Source organism: Gouania willdenowi, chromosome 10, assembly GCF_900634775.1.
Source record: "Gouania willdenowi chromosome 10, fGouWil2.1, whole genome shotgun sequence".
NCBI lineage: Eukaryota > Metazoa > Chordata > Actinopteri > Blenniiformes > Gobiesocidae > Gouania > Gouania willdenowi.
Genome location: NC_041053.1, coordinates 15,919,601 through 15,937,814, shown reverse-complemented (window position 1 = coordinate 15,937,814; position 18,214 = coordinate 15,919,601). Strand labels below are relative to the sequence as shown.

At 41.3% G+C, this 18,214-nt stretch overlaps 3 protein-coding genes and 1 pseudogene across 16 annotated transcripts in view; all 4 read left to right on the top strand.

Moving 5' to 3' along the window:
• The window catches only part of LOC114471230 (protocadherin gamma-C5-like), a 252,429-nt gene that overhangs the window by 205,134 nt on the left and 29,081 nt on the right, over positions 1-18,214 (top strand). The window contains exon 1 of one of the 14 annotated variants that reach the window (XM_028459886.1): positions 10,963-11,202. The exons of 12 other annotated variants lie outside the window; for them this stretch is intronic. In XM_028459886.1, coding sequence (XP_028315687.1) covers positions 11,135-11,202 — 68 coding nt within the window. In that variant the 5' untranslated portion in view covers positions 10,963-11,134. Of the gene's footprint in view, positions 1-10,962; positions 11,203-14,581; positions 14,835-18,214 lie in introns of those variants that run through there. One more of the 14 variants, XM_028459889.1, reaches the window with a different exon arrangement.
• LOC114471471 (protocadherin gamma-C5-like) lies at positions 425-4,283 on the top strand. The gene is made up of 2 exons (XM_028460306.1): positions 425-2,657; positions 4,215-4,283. Exons 1-2 carry the CDS (start codon positions 741-743, stop codon positions 4,281-4,283), a joined length of 1,986 nt encoding a protein of 661 aa, XP_028316107.1. The 5' UTR covers positions 425-740.
• On the top strand, positions 6,482-9,234 carry LOC114471233 (protocadherin gamma-C5-like; annotated as a pseudogene).
• Positions 6,829-17,262, top strand: LOC114470907 (protocadherin gamma-C5-like). The gene is made up of 2 exons (XM_028459301.1): positions 6,829-7,093; positions 15,109-17,262. Exon 2 carries the CDS (start codon positions 15,331-15,333, stop codon positions 17,260-17,262), a length of 1,932 nt encoding a protein of 643 aa, XP_028315102.1. The 5' UTR covers positions 6,829-7,093; positions 15,109-15,330.

The following is an 18,214-nucleotide window of genomic DNA, read 5'->3' as shown; positions in this document are numbered from 1 at the left end:
CCAATGATATCCAGAGCTGTACAAAGAGATCCACTCTGCCTCATCGAGCAGCATCAGCCTCGCATCCATGACAATGTAACGTGCAGGAAAGGAGGGATGCGCAATCCGACACAAAGCATGACCGTCACTGGGAATCCTGCATCGGATTACGGTCATTTATTTGGCAATTTTGATCATCGTGATTTAAGAGGAGAGATATGGGATTTACCAGCCGTGGAATAATGTGGATTCCATCTTGGCAGGTGTGTTTGTGGTGGCAAATTGTCTTACTATGGAGTACAATAGACGGACAGACGCGCTACAGCATCCCGGAGGAACTGAAACGGGGCTCTGTGGTGGGAAACCTGGCCAAGGATCTGGGTTTGACTGTTTCTGAACTGTATCCACGTAAATTACGGATAACCTCGGAGGCTGGTAAGCAGTATTTTACCGTGGACTTAGGAAAAGGAGACCTGGTGGTCAGAGATAGGATAGACAGGGAGGATTTGTGTGGACAAAGACCGTCGTGCGTCCTTCCTCTCGAGTTAGTCATAGATAATCCTTTACAGCTGCACAGAGTTGAAATAGAAATACAAGACACGAACGATAACTCTCCACATTTTCAAACTAAAGAGAAGATTTTAAAAATAGCAGAGTTGTCTAATCCGGGCACACGTTTTCCTTTAGAGAGTGCACAGGATCCCGATGTTGGAGTTAACTCTGTGCGCACGTACCTTATTAGCAAAAATGATCATTTTAAGATGACAGTAAAAAATCAAAGAGATGGCAGAAAAATCCCTGAGCTGGTGCTCGAAAAACCTCTCGATCGAGAAAAGCAGCCTGTGCACAATCTAATCCTCACTGCTGTAGATGGCGGAGACCCTGTGCGCTCAGGGACCACTGACATTACTGTCATAGTGCTTGATGTTAATGATAACGCCCCTCTGTTTGAAAAGCCAACATATGAGGCTAATGTCAGCGAAAAGGCAACACCTGGGACTGAAGTATTGCGCGTAAAAGCCGCGGATGCAGACGAAGGTCTAAATGGAGAAATCGAGTACAATTTTGCAGAGCAAACTCTAGATATTATATTATCATTATTCAATATTGACCCCACAACTGGAGCTATTGTTGTAAAAGGAGCTTTAGATCACGAAACAAAACCTCTACATAGATTTGATATCACAGCAAAAGACAAAGGCAATCCACAAATGGATGGACACTGTAGTGTTGAAATTAGAGTAAATGATATCAATGATAACGCTCCAGAGATCATTGTGACGTCTTTAACCACGCCTGTTTCAGAGGATTCTGCTATAGGGACAGTCATTGCCTTATTGAGTGCCAAAGATCCCGATTCAGGTGTTAATGGTAAGGTCACACTGAGCATATCTCCTAAATCTCCCTTCAGGTTAAACCCATCAGTTTCTAATCATTTTTCATTAGTGACTAGTGAACTTCTTGACCGTGAAAAAAATTTACAATACAGTGTCAAAATATGCGCTACAGATGGTGGAAGACCCCCAATGACGAGTGAAAAAGTAATAGTTGTAGAATTATTGGATGTAAATGACAACCCACCAGTTTTCACTCAGCCTTCTTATGTAGTTTATGCAAAAGAAAACCATCCACCTGGAAATATACTGTACTCAGTATCAGCCAGTGATGAGGATTTTGGTGAAAACGCTAAGATCTCTTACTCCATCCTGGACTCTAAAGTGCAGGACGTCTCCGTCTCCTCGTACGTGTACATTAACTCAGATAACGGCAGCATCTACAGCATGCACTCGTTTGACTACGAGAAGCTGAAGGTGTTTCAGATTCAGGTCCAGGCAAAGGACCAGGGCTCTCCGTCTCTCAGCAGCAACGCCACCGTCCATGTTTTTATCCTGGACCAGAACGACAACGCCCCCGCTGTGATCTACCCCTCCTCCGCTGTCCTGGGCTCCCTCTCCCATCAGAGGATGCCCCGCTCTGCTAAAGCGGGTCACCTGGTTACCAAGGTGACGGCTGTGGACGCTGACTCGGGCCATAACGCCTGGATGTCGTACCGAGTGGCGGAGGCCACAGACGCCTCTCTGTTCACTGTCAGTCAGTACACAGGGGAGGTGAGGACTAAACGCACTGTGTCAGAGCAGGACGACTCCTCTCAGAGGCTGCTCATAGAGATCAAGGACGATGGAGAACCCGTCCAGTCCTCCACCGTCACCGTGTCCATCCTCATGGAGGACGGTCCCCACGAACCCATCTTAGAGCTCCGACAGAAAGCAGCCGAGCCCAGCAACAAGACGGGTAGAATCACCCTTTATCTGATCCTGTCTCTGGCCTCGGTGTCCGTGCTGTCTCTGGTGACTTTTCTCATCTTAGCGGTGAAATGCATGAAGAGCAGCAGGAGCAGTGGGAGCTGCTGCATGAGGAGGAGTGACTGTGAGGATTACAAGAACCCCAACAGGAACCTGCAGATCCAGCTGAACACTGATGGACCTATAAAGTACGTGGAGGTCCTGGGAGGGGACATGATGTCTCAGAGTCAGTCCTTCAGGTCCTGCATGTCTCCAATGTCAGAGTACAGTGATTTCACCCTCATTAAACCCAGCAGCACCACAGACTTTAAGGAGGTCATCAGTGTTCTGGATGCGTCTTTACCTGACAGCACCTGGACCTTTGAGAGCCAGCAGGTGAGATCAAATTGGAAAATGTGATTTATGTGGTTGATGCTTTTTACCAGAGGGGTATTTTATCAAACCCAGCTCAGGGTTAGGTTCAGGTTTAACCTGAGAGTCTGGCTCCGTTAAAACACCTTAGTTACCATAGTAACCCAGTCAGTGGCCAAACCTGCTGTCGACCAGGTTTTAGCAGTAGACTTGGCTTAAGCACTCATATGAAACTACGTTATCATTTTTGAAATAAGTAATTTAATGATGCTTTAAAACACTCAACAAAGATCTACAAAAGGTCAAAAAGACTTCTGTTATACTTTTTTTTTTTTAAATACATCTTTAATAAAGTATTTAAAAAGGATATTAAACAGAATATTATGGTAAATGTTTAAATGTGATTTTAAATGACAATAGAATAATTGCTTTATTAAGTGTTTAATGTGTCTCATACTTTTTAATGAGAGGATCGCACTCTCCGTGTGTTTATACTAGAGCTGTCAAATGATTCATTTATTAAATCGCTTTTAATCGCGATTAAACACACATTTTGCATTTCATTAATCACAGTTGTTTTTTTGCATGTTTCTAAAAAAAAGAGCCAATTTTAAGAAAACATTTTTTATCTATCTACTGTAAGTGCCAGGCAGACATCTTGAACAATTTAGCAATATTGCACAAAAAATAGTGCTGATTTAAACCTACAGTAAAAATTGTAAACATTGGTTGTAAACATTTTAGTTTTGTAAACATGTTTGTTCTGTACTCTATTTATTTACACTGCTTGCAGTTACTTAAGCAAACGTGCCTATAAACATTTTCAGGTGACAAAGCTGATCTTTTCTTTTGCACACTGTGGCCAGCCAAAGAAAGAAGTATTTCGCAAGGTACTGTGGACGCAGGTGCAATGGACACACAGGGCTCTGCTTTACAGGCTCTAGTGTGTTGTCTGTGGCTGAACCTTCATCCTCTGATTCTGACTCTGACCCCATGAGTAGAAGAGCCATCTTTTTCTGTGGAGGTTCTTGCACAGAGTCATTTCTGGACCTTTGGGCTGCAAGTTCTCCTTCTTTCAACATTTCACTCAGATTTTGCCACACCTCTCCCCTGTCTGCCCGTGGCAGGCACTTGAGGTCCTTAAACCTGGGATCTAAAGCTGTTGCTACCTTTAACCAGGCCAGGTTCATGTATTCTTTTATTTTGTTGAGATCCTTTGTGAATGCATTCTTGATGCGGACTATGTAGGCTGGATCAACATCTGACACTTCCATGGTACACAGAAGATGGCAGAGCTCAGAGCAGGACACATACTTTTCGCCATCGAGAAGTTCTGTGATGTACCCATGGAGTAAAGCACAAGAACACACCATTATGATGGCGCACTATGGCAGCCTCGCTTCTGTCAGTCTGCCTCAGGGCAGCTGTGGCTACAGTAGTAGCTTACCACCACTAAGTGTGGAGTGAAAGAATAATGCCTTAATTCTGTAAAGCGCTTGTGTCTATGATAAAGTGTCTATAAAGTGCTATATAAAATACAATGATCACAGTGACATTATCACAACCTGCTCCTTCTTTCAGGTGACCCACTACCTTACTTTTTGTAAGAAAGTGGGTGTGGTGATGCGGCTGTCTCTGCTCACTTCTTAGCCCCAGAGTTGGTCGAGCCAATGAGAGCCAAACAGGAAAAAAGGTCATGTCCCCTGCGCAAAGTAGTATCAAAACAAACATGGTGGCCGACCCGAGCAAGACCTTTGCAGCTGCGCTCTGCACTGTTTAAAAAAAAAACCTCGATATATTGTTGAAACCACAGACAATGTGAGTAATCTGTGTTAAAATACAGCGAATACGTTAATTTAGAACAATTAATCGCATGCGTTCACATGTTAAAATTGACAGTCCTAGTTTAAACCATCACTAATAATATGTCTATATAAGGATACGTGTGTATTCATTGCCTCCGTTTATCGCACGGTATAAATGTGTTCATTGATCAGAGATTAGCTGAGAAGAGTTTGATGGAATGGGAAAAGCCAGCATTGGTCACGGACGGCTTGGGTAAACCTGATTTAAACCGTAGGACTAGCTATGAACACTTTAATGAAATACTGTCCTGGTGTTTATCATTAGGTAGAAATATTAGTTGTTGGTTTTCTCTGCCGTTAAAAAGGTGTTTGACCAAATGCCCTAACAGAAAATATGCTCTGATCAATATCTCTGGTGCCTGAAAACCAGTTATAGAACACTGTTATACCTCACTATAATCTATACTGGAATAACATTCAGTCTGGGTTTTTCTTTTGAAACTCATGTTGTCATTTCATTGATATATCAGCTTTCTTCTGATGGAATTTCAGGGTTTGCTGCTTTCAGCACCTCTGAGTTGGACAGCGACAAAGTAACTTTTTTTTTTTTTTTTTTTCACCTTTGGCAAACAAAAACCTATTCCAAACCTGACCATTTATTTCTAAAAATCATTTGAGATAATACTTGGCCCCAATTTATTTATTTATTTATTTATTTAGCTAGTTAGTTAGTTAATTAATTAGTTATTCATTTAGATATTTATCTCACTACAAAAACACATAGTAGGCCCCTATATATTTGTAAACTTGAAGCAGAGATGGTGTACAAATTAAACAATGCTTACCAACTAAATACATGGGTTGTTAAATCCTCTTTGTTTAAAATGTATTTGCCAAATATTTATTTCCACATGCATACGATTATATACAGTTTTATTTCAAACAAATGCAATGATACAAAAAACAATCTTACATTAAAGAAAATATTTGATGCAGATGGCTTTACTTCACAAAAAACAAAGAAAAAGAAGAAGAAAAAAACAGAAACAAAACAATTACTTATATTACTGCATACATTTTTGTGTTCAAAGGGGAGTGGGTGGAAGTATAAACTTATTAATCCCGCCCCTTTACATTACAGTTACACGTAATTCATTTTCAGCATCCTGTTTTCCAGCCATTGCTGCTGTTAATAAATTAATATTGTCATATGTTCATATGATTTCGATTAAATACACACAAAAAACATATTTTGCCATACAATGTAAAAATATATAATTAAAAAAAAAAAAAAAAAATATTTTACATTTCTTGATATCTGCACTCTTTAATTTTCCTTGCCAAATTGTTCTTCCACACACTGATATACAAAAGCTTTTCCTTGTTGTCTGTGTCTGTACACTAACAGACCTAAAATTAATTTAATTGTTCAGTTTGTAAGCCCCTTCCCCTCAATAAAGAGCTTTTTGATGTTTTCAGGCAATACATTATGTCTGACCTTAAATACAACTTGAAGAGTTTGAAAAACAACTAAATTTGCAAATTTGAATAACTTTGAATTATGTAACAATGGATGTAATAATCTGGCGTTATGTATGTAATATTGCTCTCTTTTCAAGTTTTAACTAAAAGTGTTTTGTAATTAGTTCCACAAACCTCTGTACAGTATGTGAGATATGGCAGTGCATGCAGTGAAGAATATACAATGACCTTTGATCTTAAACCAGCCTGGTTCTACTGAGGACTGCAACACTTTTTGAAATATTTTTTCGCACGTATTAACATCTGATTTTCAATTGAATTGATTGTAATGTATCATTTTTAATTCATGACCAAAATAAAAGACATAGCAAAACATGCATATAAATATTACTTTGATGAAGTATTTTGAGCTTCAGTTTTTATAACTATTCTCTGTTTATTTCTCTTGTCTTTATACACTTCAGCGCAGTGTTTTCACACCCTTTGTGTCATGTTGGTAACGGTTTGAAGGCTGAGGCTGCTCTCGCTTTAACAGTGTAGATTTTGTCTAATCTCATTGGATGATTCAGACGGTTGCTGTGCACCAATAGGGATCGAGACTGTATAACGCAATCTATCCCCCCTCCCCCTTCAGTCACAGAGCTGAAAAAGCGTTCCATAATGATCCACAGGAACAGAGAGCGCGACGTGCTCGTCTATTCTGCAGTATATGATGATTGTATGTTTCGGATTAAATTCATACTCAGTGATTAATGAGGTTTACTCTCCGAGGAAACCCTCTGCAATGGTGGATTTCAAATCTTTTCCTGGTCACTGCCTCGGTTGGATTTGAGGTTTTATAGCGGATCAAGGATGACAAAGACAAAGGGATGCAGAGGATGGAGATGGCTGGCTCTTTGGTGGACTCATTTCTTTCTTTTATGGAGAACAACAGACGGACAGACTCGGTACAGCATCCCAGAGGAACTAAAGCAGGGCTCTGTGGTTGGAAATCTAGCCAAAGATCTCGGTTTGGGACTGACAGAGATTTTTGACCGTAAGCTGCGTGTCGCCTCTGAGGCTGGTAAGCAGTATTTCAGCGTGGATGCGGGGAAGGGCGAGCTGGTGGTGAATGACAGGATAGACAGAGAGGCTTTGTGCGCACAAAGCGCGAGCTGCGTGCTGCCTCTGCAGGTAGTGGTTGAAGAGCCGCTGCAACTATTTCGTGTTGAAGTTGAAATTTTAGATATTAATGATAACGCACCCAGATTCCCGTCAAATGAAATTACATTAGAGATCGCCGAATCCACAGTTATAGGCGTGCGTTTTCCATTAGAAAGCGCCATAGATCCGGATGTTGGCAGTAATTCTTTAAAGTCGTACACACTCAGTAAAGACGATTGTTTTAACATTAGAATTAAAGAAGCTGCAGGTGGAAGGAAAGTCCCTGAGTTGATTTTATCAAAAGTTTTAGACAGAGAAAAAAAAGCCGTCCACAAGCTTTTACTGACTGCTTTAGATGGAGGAAACCCGGTGAGATCAGGGACTGCTCAGATAACTATTGTAATATTAGACAACAATGACAACGTTCCTGTCTTTGAGAAAACACTGTATAAAGTGCAAATCAGCGAAGATGCTGCAGAAGGTGCAATAATAGTGCAAACAAAAGCCACCGACGTTGATGACGGTCAAAATGGAGAGATTGAATACTCGTTTGGTGCACACACATCTGATGCAGTTCGCTCTGTTTTTACTATTGATTCAAAAACCGGTAACATTTTTCTTAAAGGTAAATTAGATTTTGAAAATACATCAAATTATGAATTAGACATTAGTGCAAAGGATAGAGGCAGTCCGAGAATGGAGGGACATTGCATTGTTCATGTAGAGGTTTTAGATGTAAACGACAATTCACCAGAAATAATAGTTACATCCCACCCAAAGCCTGTGCGTGAAGACTCCCCAAATGGCACTGTAGTAGCTTTGCTCAGTGCTAGAGATCTTGACTCCGGTAATAACGGAAAAGTCACTTTACAGCTAGAAAATAAATCTAAATTTGCCTTAAAACCCTCCTTTTCCCAAAATTACGCACTTGTTACTAATGGTGTTTTAGATAGAGAAAATGTCTCTAAGATTAATATTGAGATAATAGCCACTGATTCTGGCACGTCCTCACTATCCAGTAGGAAAATTATACCTGTAATTATTACTGATGTCAATGATAATGCCCCAGTGTTCAGTCAGAAAGTGTATAATGTGTATTTAAAGGAGAACGGGGTACCAGGCTCTATACTGTACTCAGTATCAGCCTATGATGAGGATTTTGGTGAAAACGCTAAGATCTCTTACTCCATCCTGGACTCTAAAGTGCAGGACGTCTCCGTCTCCTCGTACGTGTACATTAACTCAGATAACGGCAGCATCTACAGCATGCACTCGTTGACTACGAGAAGCTGAAGGTGTTTCAGATTCAGGTCCAGGCAAAGGACCAGGGCTCTCCGTCTCTCAGCAGCAACGCCACCGTCCATGTTTTTATCCTGGACCAGAACGACAACGCCCCCGCTGTGATCTACCCCTCCTCCGCTGTCCTGGGCTCCCTCTCCCATCAGAGGATGCCCCGCTCTGCAAAAGCGGGTCACCTGGTTACCAAGGTGACGGCTGTGGACGCTGACTCGGGCCATAACGCCTGGATGTCGTACCGAGTGGCGGAGGCCACAGACGCCTCTCTGTTCACTGTCAGTCAGTACACAGGGGAGGTGAGGACTAAACGCTCTGTGTCAGAGCAGGACGACTCCTCTCAGAGGCTGCTCATAGAGATCAAGGACGATGGAGAACCCGTCCAGTCCTCCACCGTCACCGTGTCCATCCTCATGGAGGACGGTCCCCACGAACCCATCTTAGAGCTCAGACAGAAAGCAGCCGAGCCCAGCACCAAGACGGGTAGAATCACCCTTTATCTGATCCTGTCTCTGGCCTCGGTGTCCGTGCTGTCTCTGGTGACTTTTCTCATCTTAGCAGTGAAATGCATGAAGAGCAGCAGGAGCAGTGGGAGCTGCTGCATGAGGAGGAGTGACTGTGAGGATTACAAGAACCCCAACAGGAACCTGCAGATCCAGCTGAACACTGATGGACCTATAAAGTATGTGGAGGTCTTGGGAGGGGACATGATGTCTCAGAGTCAGTCCTTCAGGTCCTGCATGTCTCCAATGTCAGAGTACAGTGATTTCACCCTCATTAAACCCAGCAGCACCACAGACTTTAAGGAGGTCATCAGTGTTCTGGATGCATCTTTACCTGACAGCACCTGGACCTTTGAGAGCCAGCAGGTGAGCTGATATTAAATAAGTTATTTTTGTGGCTATTTGTGATTTTTTTTAAATTGAATCTGTCGCTATGATATACAGTACACTCACCAGCATTATAGTAATATTATATATTTTGTCTGCAATGAACAAGTTGCTTGGCTTCAGCAAAGGCCTTTGTGGTTTAATATGGAAGCCTACAGCCTATTCCAGTCACGTTTATTTATATTAGTCATATTTGTGTATAGTTTATGAATGAAATTATTGGAATTTCTTTGAAACCACAAAAGGTGTCAGAACATACCTTAATGACATAAGGTTTGAGTTCCATTTTTCAAATCTAAGTTTTGTTACTGTCGTGATATTTAACGTGATATGATCAGCTTTTGTTAATGGATTTTATGTTTCTAGCACATCTTAGTTGGACAATCACAATCCAACAGTCATTTTATAATGGTTTGCACTTTCAACGAACATTTTTTTAATCGAAATCTAGCAATATACACATGTGGAGTACCAACTAAAACCACTTATATATTTTTTTACACACGTCTTTTAACTTCAGCACCACGTGGATATAATACAAGAAGTTGCAGGATTTTTAACATTACTTTTTAGTCAATTTATATCTTGGATTTACCACGTTATTGTTAAATTTCTCCAAACCGAAAGATATAATTTTTTAATAAATAAGTTAAAGCTGCATGCACATTATTTTGTTTTGCACTTTGTAAGTTTTGGTTGAGAAATAAAAGGCAAGGATTAGCCAATACATGTCTCTTACACATGATATTTGTAGCTTTTCCGTAACCAAGTCTCACAAGCGAAGACAATGGAATATACTCTTCAGTTATAATATTACTGATCAACTGTACATCATTATGCAAATCAAAGTCAGATTTTGTAGTTTTTATTTACATTTTTGTTTCAAAGAAAATTATTTGCTGTCAGTTGTATTCATTTTAAATTAATAATTAGATCAAATTCTGTATAATTATGAAGTTTTATCTTTTGTTTTAAATTTATTAATATATATTCCTTTTTTAAATCAAATTTTATTGACAAATTGCAAGTTTTCAAATCAGTAAAACAACATAAAGGGAACAAAGGACAAAGTCAGGGAAAACATCACTCAAGAATAAAACAAATACAGGCATCACATTGTGTTACAGGAAACAATTTTTCATACAGATGCAGAGTTATTTCTCCTTTTTTGTTTTCCCAAAACTTTATAGTATTCATATAATAACTAAACTCAATTCAGAAAGATGAAAATTTGGAATGGATTTTGACAATTTTGATTTATAAATGTGGAATTTTGCCATTGATATTATGAGACCAATGATGAAAGTCAATGATTTATTTTTGTTTTCAAAGATAAAAAATAACATCTATTCGCATTATTTCTATTAATTTTTGTTTTGCTGTAAACAAATTCCTTAACCACATTTCAAAAAAAGGAACACATCAGGTCAATGTTGAAACAAATGTAAAATCGTTTCAGCTTCTATAAAACAAAAAAAGTGCATTTATCACTCTTATCAGTATGTTTAGAAATTAATATGTTACATTGATAAATATTGTGTCAAAAACTAATGTTCCTTCCATGGCATGGTAGAAGCGGTGTCACTTTAAGGCTATTGATCAGGTCTCTGCATCTTATTGGCTGGTAGGAAATAAGCCTGTCCACCAATAGGATTCCTTAGCTGTGCAAGCAATCTAGTCCCCGCCCCCATGCGGCTTTAACACTGTCGAGCTCTGACATAAATGAGCTTTGTGAGGGAGACAGAGAAATGTTCTCCTGTTTTCTACTATTTTGCTGATATATTTTATAACAGCCATGACTGAATGGTTCCTTCACTTTGAGGATGGGAGTGTTTTCCTTTTATTGTGGATGTAGGAATTGTTTTAAACATGATTTCGGTGGCATTTGATGCGTTGTAGCGGACCGAGGATGACAAAGACAAAGGGATGCAGAGGATGGAGATGGCTGGCTCTTTGGTGGATTCATTTCTTTCTTTTATGGAGAACAACAGACGGACAGACTCGGTACAGCATCCCAGAGGAACTAAAGCAGGGCTCTGTGGTTGGAAATCTAGCCAAAGATCTCGGTTTGGGACTGACAGAGATTTTTGACCGTAAGCTGCGTGTCGCCTCTGAGGCTGGTAAGCAGTATTTCAGCGTGGATGCGGGGAAGGGCGAGCTGGTGGTGAATGACAGGATAGACAGAGAGGCTTTGTGCGCACAAAGCGCGAGCTGCGTGCTGCCTCTGCAGGTAGTGGTTGAAAACCCTTTACAGTCTCACCGAATAGAAGTAGAAATTAGAGACATAAATGATAACTCCCCAAGTTTTCCAACTCAGGAAATTAAGCTTAAAATACCAGAATCAGTTGGAGCCGGAAAACGGTTTCCTTTAGAGAAAGCAGAAGACTTCGATGTAGGAGTCAATTCTTTAAAAACATTTTCACTTAGTAAGAACGAGTATTTTTCTCTGAAGTTCAAAGAAACAAAAAATGACGACGGTGTTCCTGAATTGTTGTTAGAGAAGCCTTTGGACCGAGAGAAAAATGCGCATCACCAGCTGCTGTTAACAGCGCTGGACGGAGGAAATCCAGTAAAATCCGGGACCTGTAAAATCACCATCACCGTGCTAGATAACAATGACAACTTCCCTGTATTCAGTGAGAATGAATTTAAAGTTTCTTTAAAAGAAAACAGCACTAAAGGATCATCTGCTATTAAACTCACAGCTACAGATGCGGATGATGGTCTTAATGGTGAAATTGTATATTCATTTGGATCCCGCACCCCGGAGTCTGTGTTATCCGTTTTTGATATAAATTATTTAACAGGAGAAATAATATTAAAGGGGACATTAGATTATGAAAGTAGTAAATTATACCGTATTGATGTAACAGCTAAAGACAAAGGGATTCCTGAAATGGAGGGTCACTGTCGTGTGCAAGTGGATGTAGAAGATGTAAATGATAATTCTCCAGAGATTGTCCTCACCTCCAAACCCAGCCCTGTGCGCGAAGACGCACCAAGTGGCACAGTAGTAGCTTTGATCAGTGCACGAGATCAAGACTCCGGTGAAAACGGGAAAGTGAAGTTACATCTTCCTAAAGGCTCTCCTTTTATTTTAAAACCATCTTATTCAAATAACTATGAACTTGTCACAAGCGGTGTTTTAGACCGAGAGCGTCTCTCTGAGTATAATATTGAAATAACAGCAACAGACTCAGGCTCGCCTCCGCTTTGGAGTAAGAAAACTGTACCTGTCACAATCACTGACGTTAATGATAACCCTCCTGTTTTCACACAGCCCTCCTATAATGTGTATTTAAAGGAGAACGGGGTACCAGGCTCTATACTGTACTCAGTATCAGCCTATGATGAGGATTTTGGTGAAAACGCTAAGATCTCTTACTCCATCCTGGACTCTAAAGTGCAGGACGTCTCCGTCTCCTCGTACGTGTACATTAACTCAGATAACGGCAGCATCTACAGCATGCACTCGTTTGACTACGAGAAGCTGAAGGTGTTTCAGATTCAGGTCCAGGCAAAGGACCAGGGCTCTCCATCTCTCAGCAGCAACGCCACCGTCCATGTTTTTATCCTGGACCAGAACGACAACGCCCCCGCTGTGATCTACCCCTCCTCCGCTGTCCTGGGCTCCCTCTCCCATCAGAGGATGCCCCGCTGTGCTAAAGCGGGTCACCTGGTTACCAAGGTGACGGCTGTGGACGCTGACTCGGGCCATAACGCCTGGATGTCGTACCGAGTGGCGGAGGCCACAGACGCCTCTCTGTTCACTGTCAGTCAGTACACAGGGGAGGTGAGGACTAAACGCTCTGTGTCAGAGCAGGACGACTCCTCTCAGAGGCTGCTCATAGAGATCAAGGACGATGGAGAACCCGTCCAGTCCTCCACCGTCACCGTGTCAATCCTCATGGAGGACGGTCCCCACGAACCCATCTTAGAGCTCCGACAGAAAGCAGCCGAGCCCAGCACCAAGACGGGTAGAATCACCCTTTATCTGATCCTGTCTCTGGCCTCGGTGTCCGTGCTGTCTCTGGTGACTTTTCTCATCTTAGCGGTGAAATGCATGAAGAGCAGCAGGAGCAGTGGGAGCTGCTGCATGAGGAGGAGTGACTGTGAGGATTACAAGAACCCCAACAGGAACCTACAGATCCAGCTGAACACTGATGGACCTATAAAATATGTGGAGGTCCTGGGAGGGGACATGATGTCTCAGAGTCAGTCCTTCAGGTCCTGCATGTCTCCAATGTCAGAGTACAGTGATTTCACCCTCATTAAACCCAGCAGCACCACAGACTTTAAGGAGGTCATCAGTGTTCTGGATGCGTCTTTACCTGACAGCACCTGGACCTTTGAGAGCCAGCAGGTGAGATCAAACTGGAAAATGTGATTTATGTGGTTGATTGATTTTGTTTTTTGTACTGTTTTTAACAAAGCAGTAGCCTCTCTTTACCATTAAGTAAAAATATTATATGTTGTTTTTCACTGCAGTTAAAGAGGTGTTTGACCAAATGCCTTAATATGCCGAAAAACAAGTTATACAGTACTAGACCTCACTATAATCTATAATATAATGACAATAAGCCTGAGTTTTGCTTTTGAAGCTAATGTTGTTATTGAATTGATATATCAGCGTTCTTTTGATGGAATTTCAGGGTTTGCTGCTTTCAGCACCTCTGAGTTGAACAGCGACAAACTGACTTTTTTTTTTTTTTTTTTTGCATCTCTGACAATTTGCCATCTATTTATTAATTACTTTATTTATTTATTTTATCACTTCTTCACTCATTCAGTTTTAGTCATTTAGTTATTTATTTCACTCCAAAAACACATACAGTAGGTCCTTATATATTCGTAATTTTGAAGCAGAGATGGTGTACAAATTAAATAATGCTTACCAAATAACTACATGCTAAATTTGTTAAATCCTCTTTGTTTATCATTTATTTGCCAAATGTTTTTCCACAACTCGGCAAAAAATGTAATTATACACATGCACACACACACACACACACACACACACACACACACACACACACACACACACACACACACACACACACACACACACACACACACACACAATTTTCAAGTATTTTGAGCTTCAGTTTTTATAATTATTCTCTGTTTATTTCTCTTGTCTTTATACACTTCAGCGCAGTGTTTTCACACCCTTTGTGTCATGTTGGTAACGGATTGAAGGCTGAGGCTGCTCTCGCTTTAACAGTGTAGATTTTGTCTAATCTCATTGGATGATTCAGACGGTTGCTGTGCACCAATAGGGATTGAGACTGTATAACGCAATCTATCCCCCCTCCCCCTTCAGTCACAGAGCTGAAAAAGCGTTCCATAATGATCCACAGGAACAGAGAGCGCGACGTGCTCGTCTATTCTGCAGTATATGATGATTGTATGTTTCGGATTAAATTCATACTCAGTGATTAATGAGGTTTACTCTCCGAGGAAACCCTCTGCAATGGTGGATTTCAAATCTTTTCCTCGTCACTGCCTCGGTTGGATTTGAGGTTTTATAGCGGACCGAGGATGACAAAGACAAAGGGATGCAGAGGATGGAGATGGCTGGCTCTTTGGTGGATTCATTTCTTTCTTTTATGGAGAACAACAGACGGACAGACTCGGTACAGCATCCCAGAGGAACTAAAGCAGGGCTCTGTGGTTGGAAATCTAGCCAAAGATCTCGGTTTGGGACTGACAGAGATTTTTGACCGTAAGCTGCGTGTCGCCTCTGAGGCTGGTAAGCAGTATTTCAGCGTGGATGCGGGGAAGGGCGAGCTGGTGGTGAATGACAGGATAGACAGAGAGGCTTTGTGCGCACAAAGCGCGAGCTGCGTGCTGCCTCTGCAGGTAGTGGTTGAAGATCCTTTACAGTCTCACCGAATAGAAGTAGAAATAAAAGATATAAATGATAACTCGCCTTTGTTTCACTCTAAAGAATTATCTTTAAAGATAGCTGAGACCGCTGCAGTGGGCACTCGTTTTCCTTTGGAAAGTGCTGAGGACTCAGACGCTGGGAGTAATTCGGTCAAATCCTACACGTTGGGTAAAAATGATTGTTTTACATTAAAAATGAAGGAGGTTGAAGATGGAAAAGCAATCCCAGAGTTAGTGTTAGACAAACCTTTAGATCGAGAGAAGAAGGCGGTTCATCAGCTACTATTAACCGCGTTAGACGGAGGAAACCCGGTGCTCTCCGGTACGACACAGATTACAATAACGGTACTTGACGTAAATGACAATTTCCCCGTTTTTGATAGAAGCACGTACAAAATTTCGCTAGAAGAAAACACAGCAAAAAATGCGTTCATCATTAAAATTGCTGCAACTGATGCAGACGAAGGAAAAAACGGAGAACTTGAGTTTTCCTTTGGTTCACGGTCACCAAGTTCTGTATTATCTATATTTGACATTAATCACTTAACTGGAGAAGTGCATTTAAAAGGTGATTTAGATTATGAAAAAGTCCCTTCCTATAAGATTGAAATCACTGCAAAAGACAAAGGGGATCCTGAAATGGAAAGCCACTGTCGTCTGCAGGTGGATGTTATTGATGTAAATGACAATACTCCACAAATTGTTCTCACATCTGAACCACAGCCTGTGCGTGAAGACGCAGCGAGCGGGACTGTAGTAGCTCTGCTCAGTGCACGTGACGCAGACACGGGTAACAACAGCAGAGTGACCCTGCGACTGCCCAGAGGTTCACCATTTAATCTGAAACAGTCTTTTTCTAATAATTATGCTCTTGTTACCAGCGGTGCATTAGACCGAGAAAAAGTTTCTGAATACAGTATTGAGATAACAGCAACAGATTCAGGTTCTCCTCCTTTGTCAAGTAAGAAAATTATACCAGTCAGGATTAGAGACGTTAATGATAACCCTCCTGTTTTCACACAGCCCTCCTATAATGTGTATTTAAAGGAGAACGGGGTACCAGGCTCTATACTGTACTCAGTATCAGCCTATGATGAGGATTTTGGTGAAAACGCTAAGATCTCTTACTCCATCCTGGACTCTAAAGTGCAGGACGTCTCCGTCTCCTCGTACGTGTACATTAACTCAGATAACGGCAGCATCTACAGCATGCACTCGTTTGACTACGAGAAGCTGAAGGTGTTTCAGATTCAGGTCCAGGCAAAGGACCAGGGCTCTCCGTCTCTCAGCAGCAACGCCACCGTCCATGTTTTTATCCTGGACCAGAACGACAACGCCCCCGCTGTGATCTACCCCTCCTCCGCTGTCCTGGGCTCCCTCTCCCATCAGAGGATGCCCCGCTCTGCTAAAGCGGGTCACCTGGTTACCAAGGTGACGGCTGTGGACGCTGACTCGGGCCATAACGCCTGGATGTCGTACCGAGTGGCGGAGGCCACAGACGCCTCTCTGTTCACTGTCAGTCAGTACACAGGGGAGGTGAGGACTAAACGCTCTGTGTCAGAGCAGGACGACTCCTCTCAGAGGCTGCTCATAGAGATCAAGGATGATGGAGAACCCGTCCAGTCCTCCACCGTCACCGTGTCCATCCTCATGGAGGACGGTCCCCACGAACCCATCTTAGAGCTCAGACAGAAAGCAGCCGAGCCCAGCACCAAGACGGGCAGAATCACCCTTTATCTGATCCTGTCTCTGGCCTCGGTGTCCGTGCTGTCTCTGGTGACTTTTCTCATCTTAGCGGTGAAATGCATGAAGAGCAGCAGGAGCAGTGGGAGCTGCTGCATGAGGAGGAGTGACTGTGAGGATTACAAGAACCCCAACAGGAACCTACAGATCCAGCTGAACACTGATGGACCTATAAAGTATGTGGAGGTCCTGGGAGGGGACATGATGTCTCAGAGTCAGTCCTTCAGGTCCTGCATGTCTCCAATGTCAGAGTACAGTGATTTCACCCTCATTAAACCCAGCAGCACCACAGACTTTAAGGAGGTCATCAGTGTTCTGGATGCGTCTTTACCTGACAGCACCTGGACCTTTGAGAGCCAGCAGGTGAGATCAAATCAGATTTAAAAAAATTGTTGTTGTTGAGGTTATATGTTTTCTTAAGTTATATTTCCGGCATAGGATAGACTGATGTCTCACTGGCATTCTCAATGAAAGGAATATCTATTTTTCTGCAGAAAACAAAATGTTTAGCTTCACTTTAAGACTCTTTGGTTTGATATGCAGCGTTCCAGTCCTGTTTAATAAATATTGATATTTTTTGTCAATAGTTTATTATTATCTATGATACATAAAAAATGTAAAAGAGCATTAGACCTCACTGCAACAATGACTTATGGTTCGAGCTCAAATTGTGAAATTTTTACTTTGTTATTGTAGTGATATATAATCCTGGATCAGCTTTTCTTTTAGATGTTTTTCATGATTTAATTATTTTCAGAACCTCTTAGTTGGAGAGCGACAAACTGACGGTCATTTGATTGTAGTTTGTATTTTTGGCAAGAAATTTATATAAAAATCTACCACTTCATTTTGATCAATAATTTGAAGCAATATGGTTGCCCTCTTTGTTTACCCAAAAGAAGAAAAAAACAAACACTTAGCGTATGACAATAAAAAACTATTTTTTATCCATGTACATTTCTGTTCTAGCAACATATGAAGAGCAACTTCAAGTTGCAGGATTTTTATACTTTTTGCCGATTTATATTTTGGGTTTACCTCTTGTTTATTTGCTTAACGCTGAGAGATACCTATATATATATATAAATTTTGGCTGAAAGCACTTTGTGTGTCTTTCAAGTTTGGATTCAAAGGCGAATGATAAAGGTAAGTTTTAAGTTGATCTTTTTTTTCCCTTACATAGCTGATATCTTTTTGAGATTAAGTGTCACATGAGCAGACATGTTTTAGGCTGAATACAAAATCCATTTGTTATTTATTTATTTTTACTTACTTGCTGTTTACATGGTTCCAAAAACAGTATATTTTTTAAAATATCATTTCTTTCATATTTTTG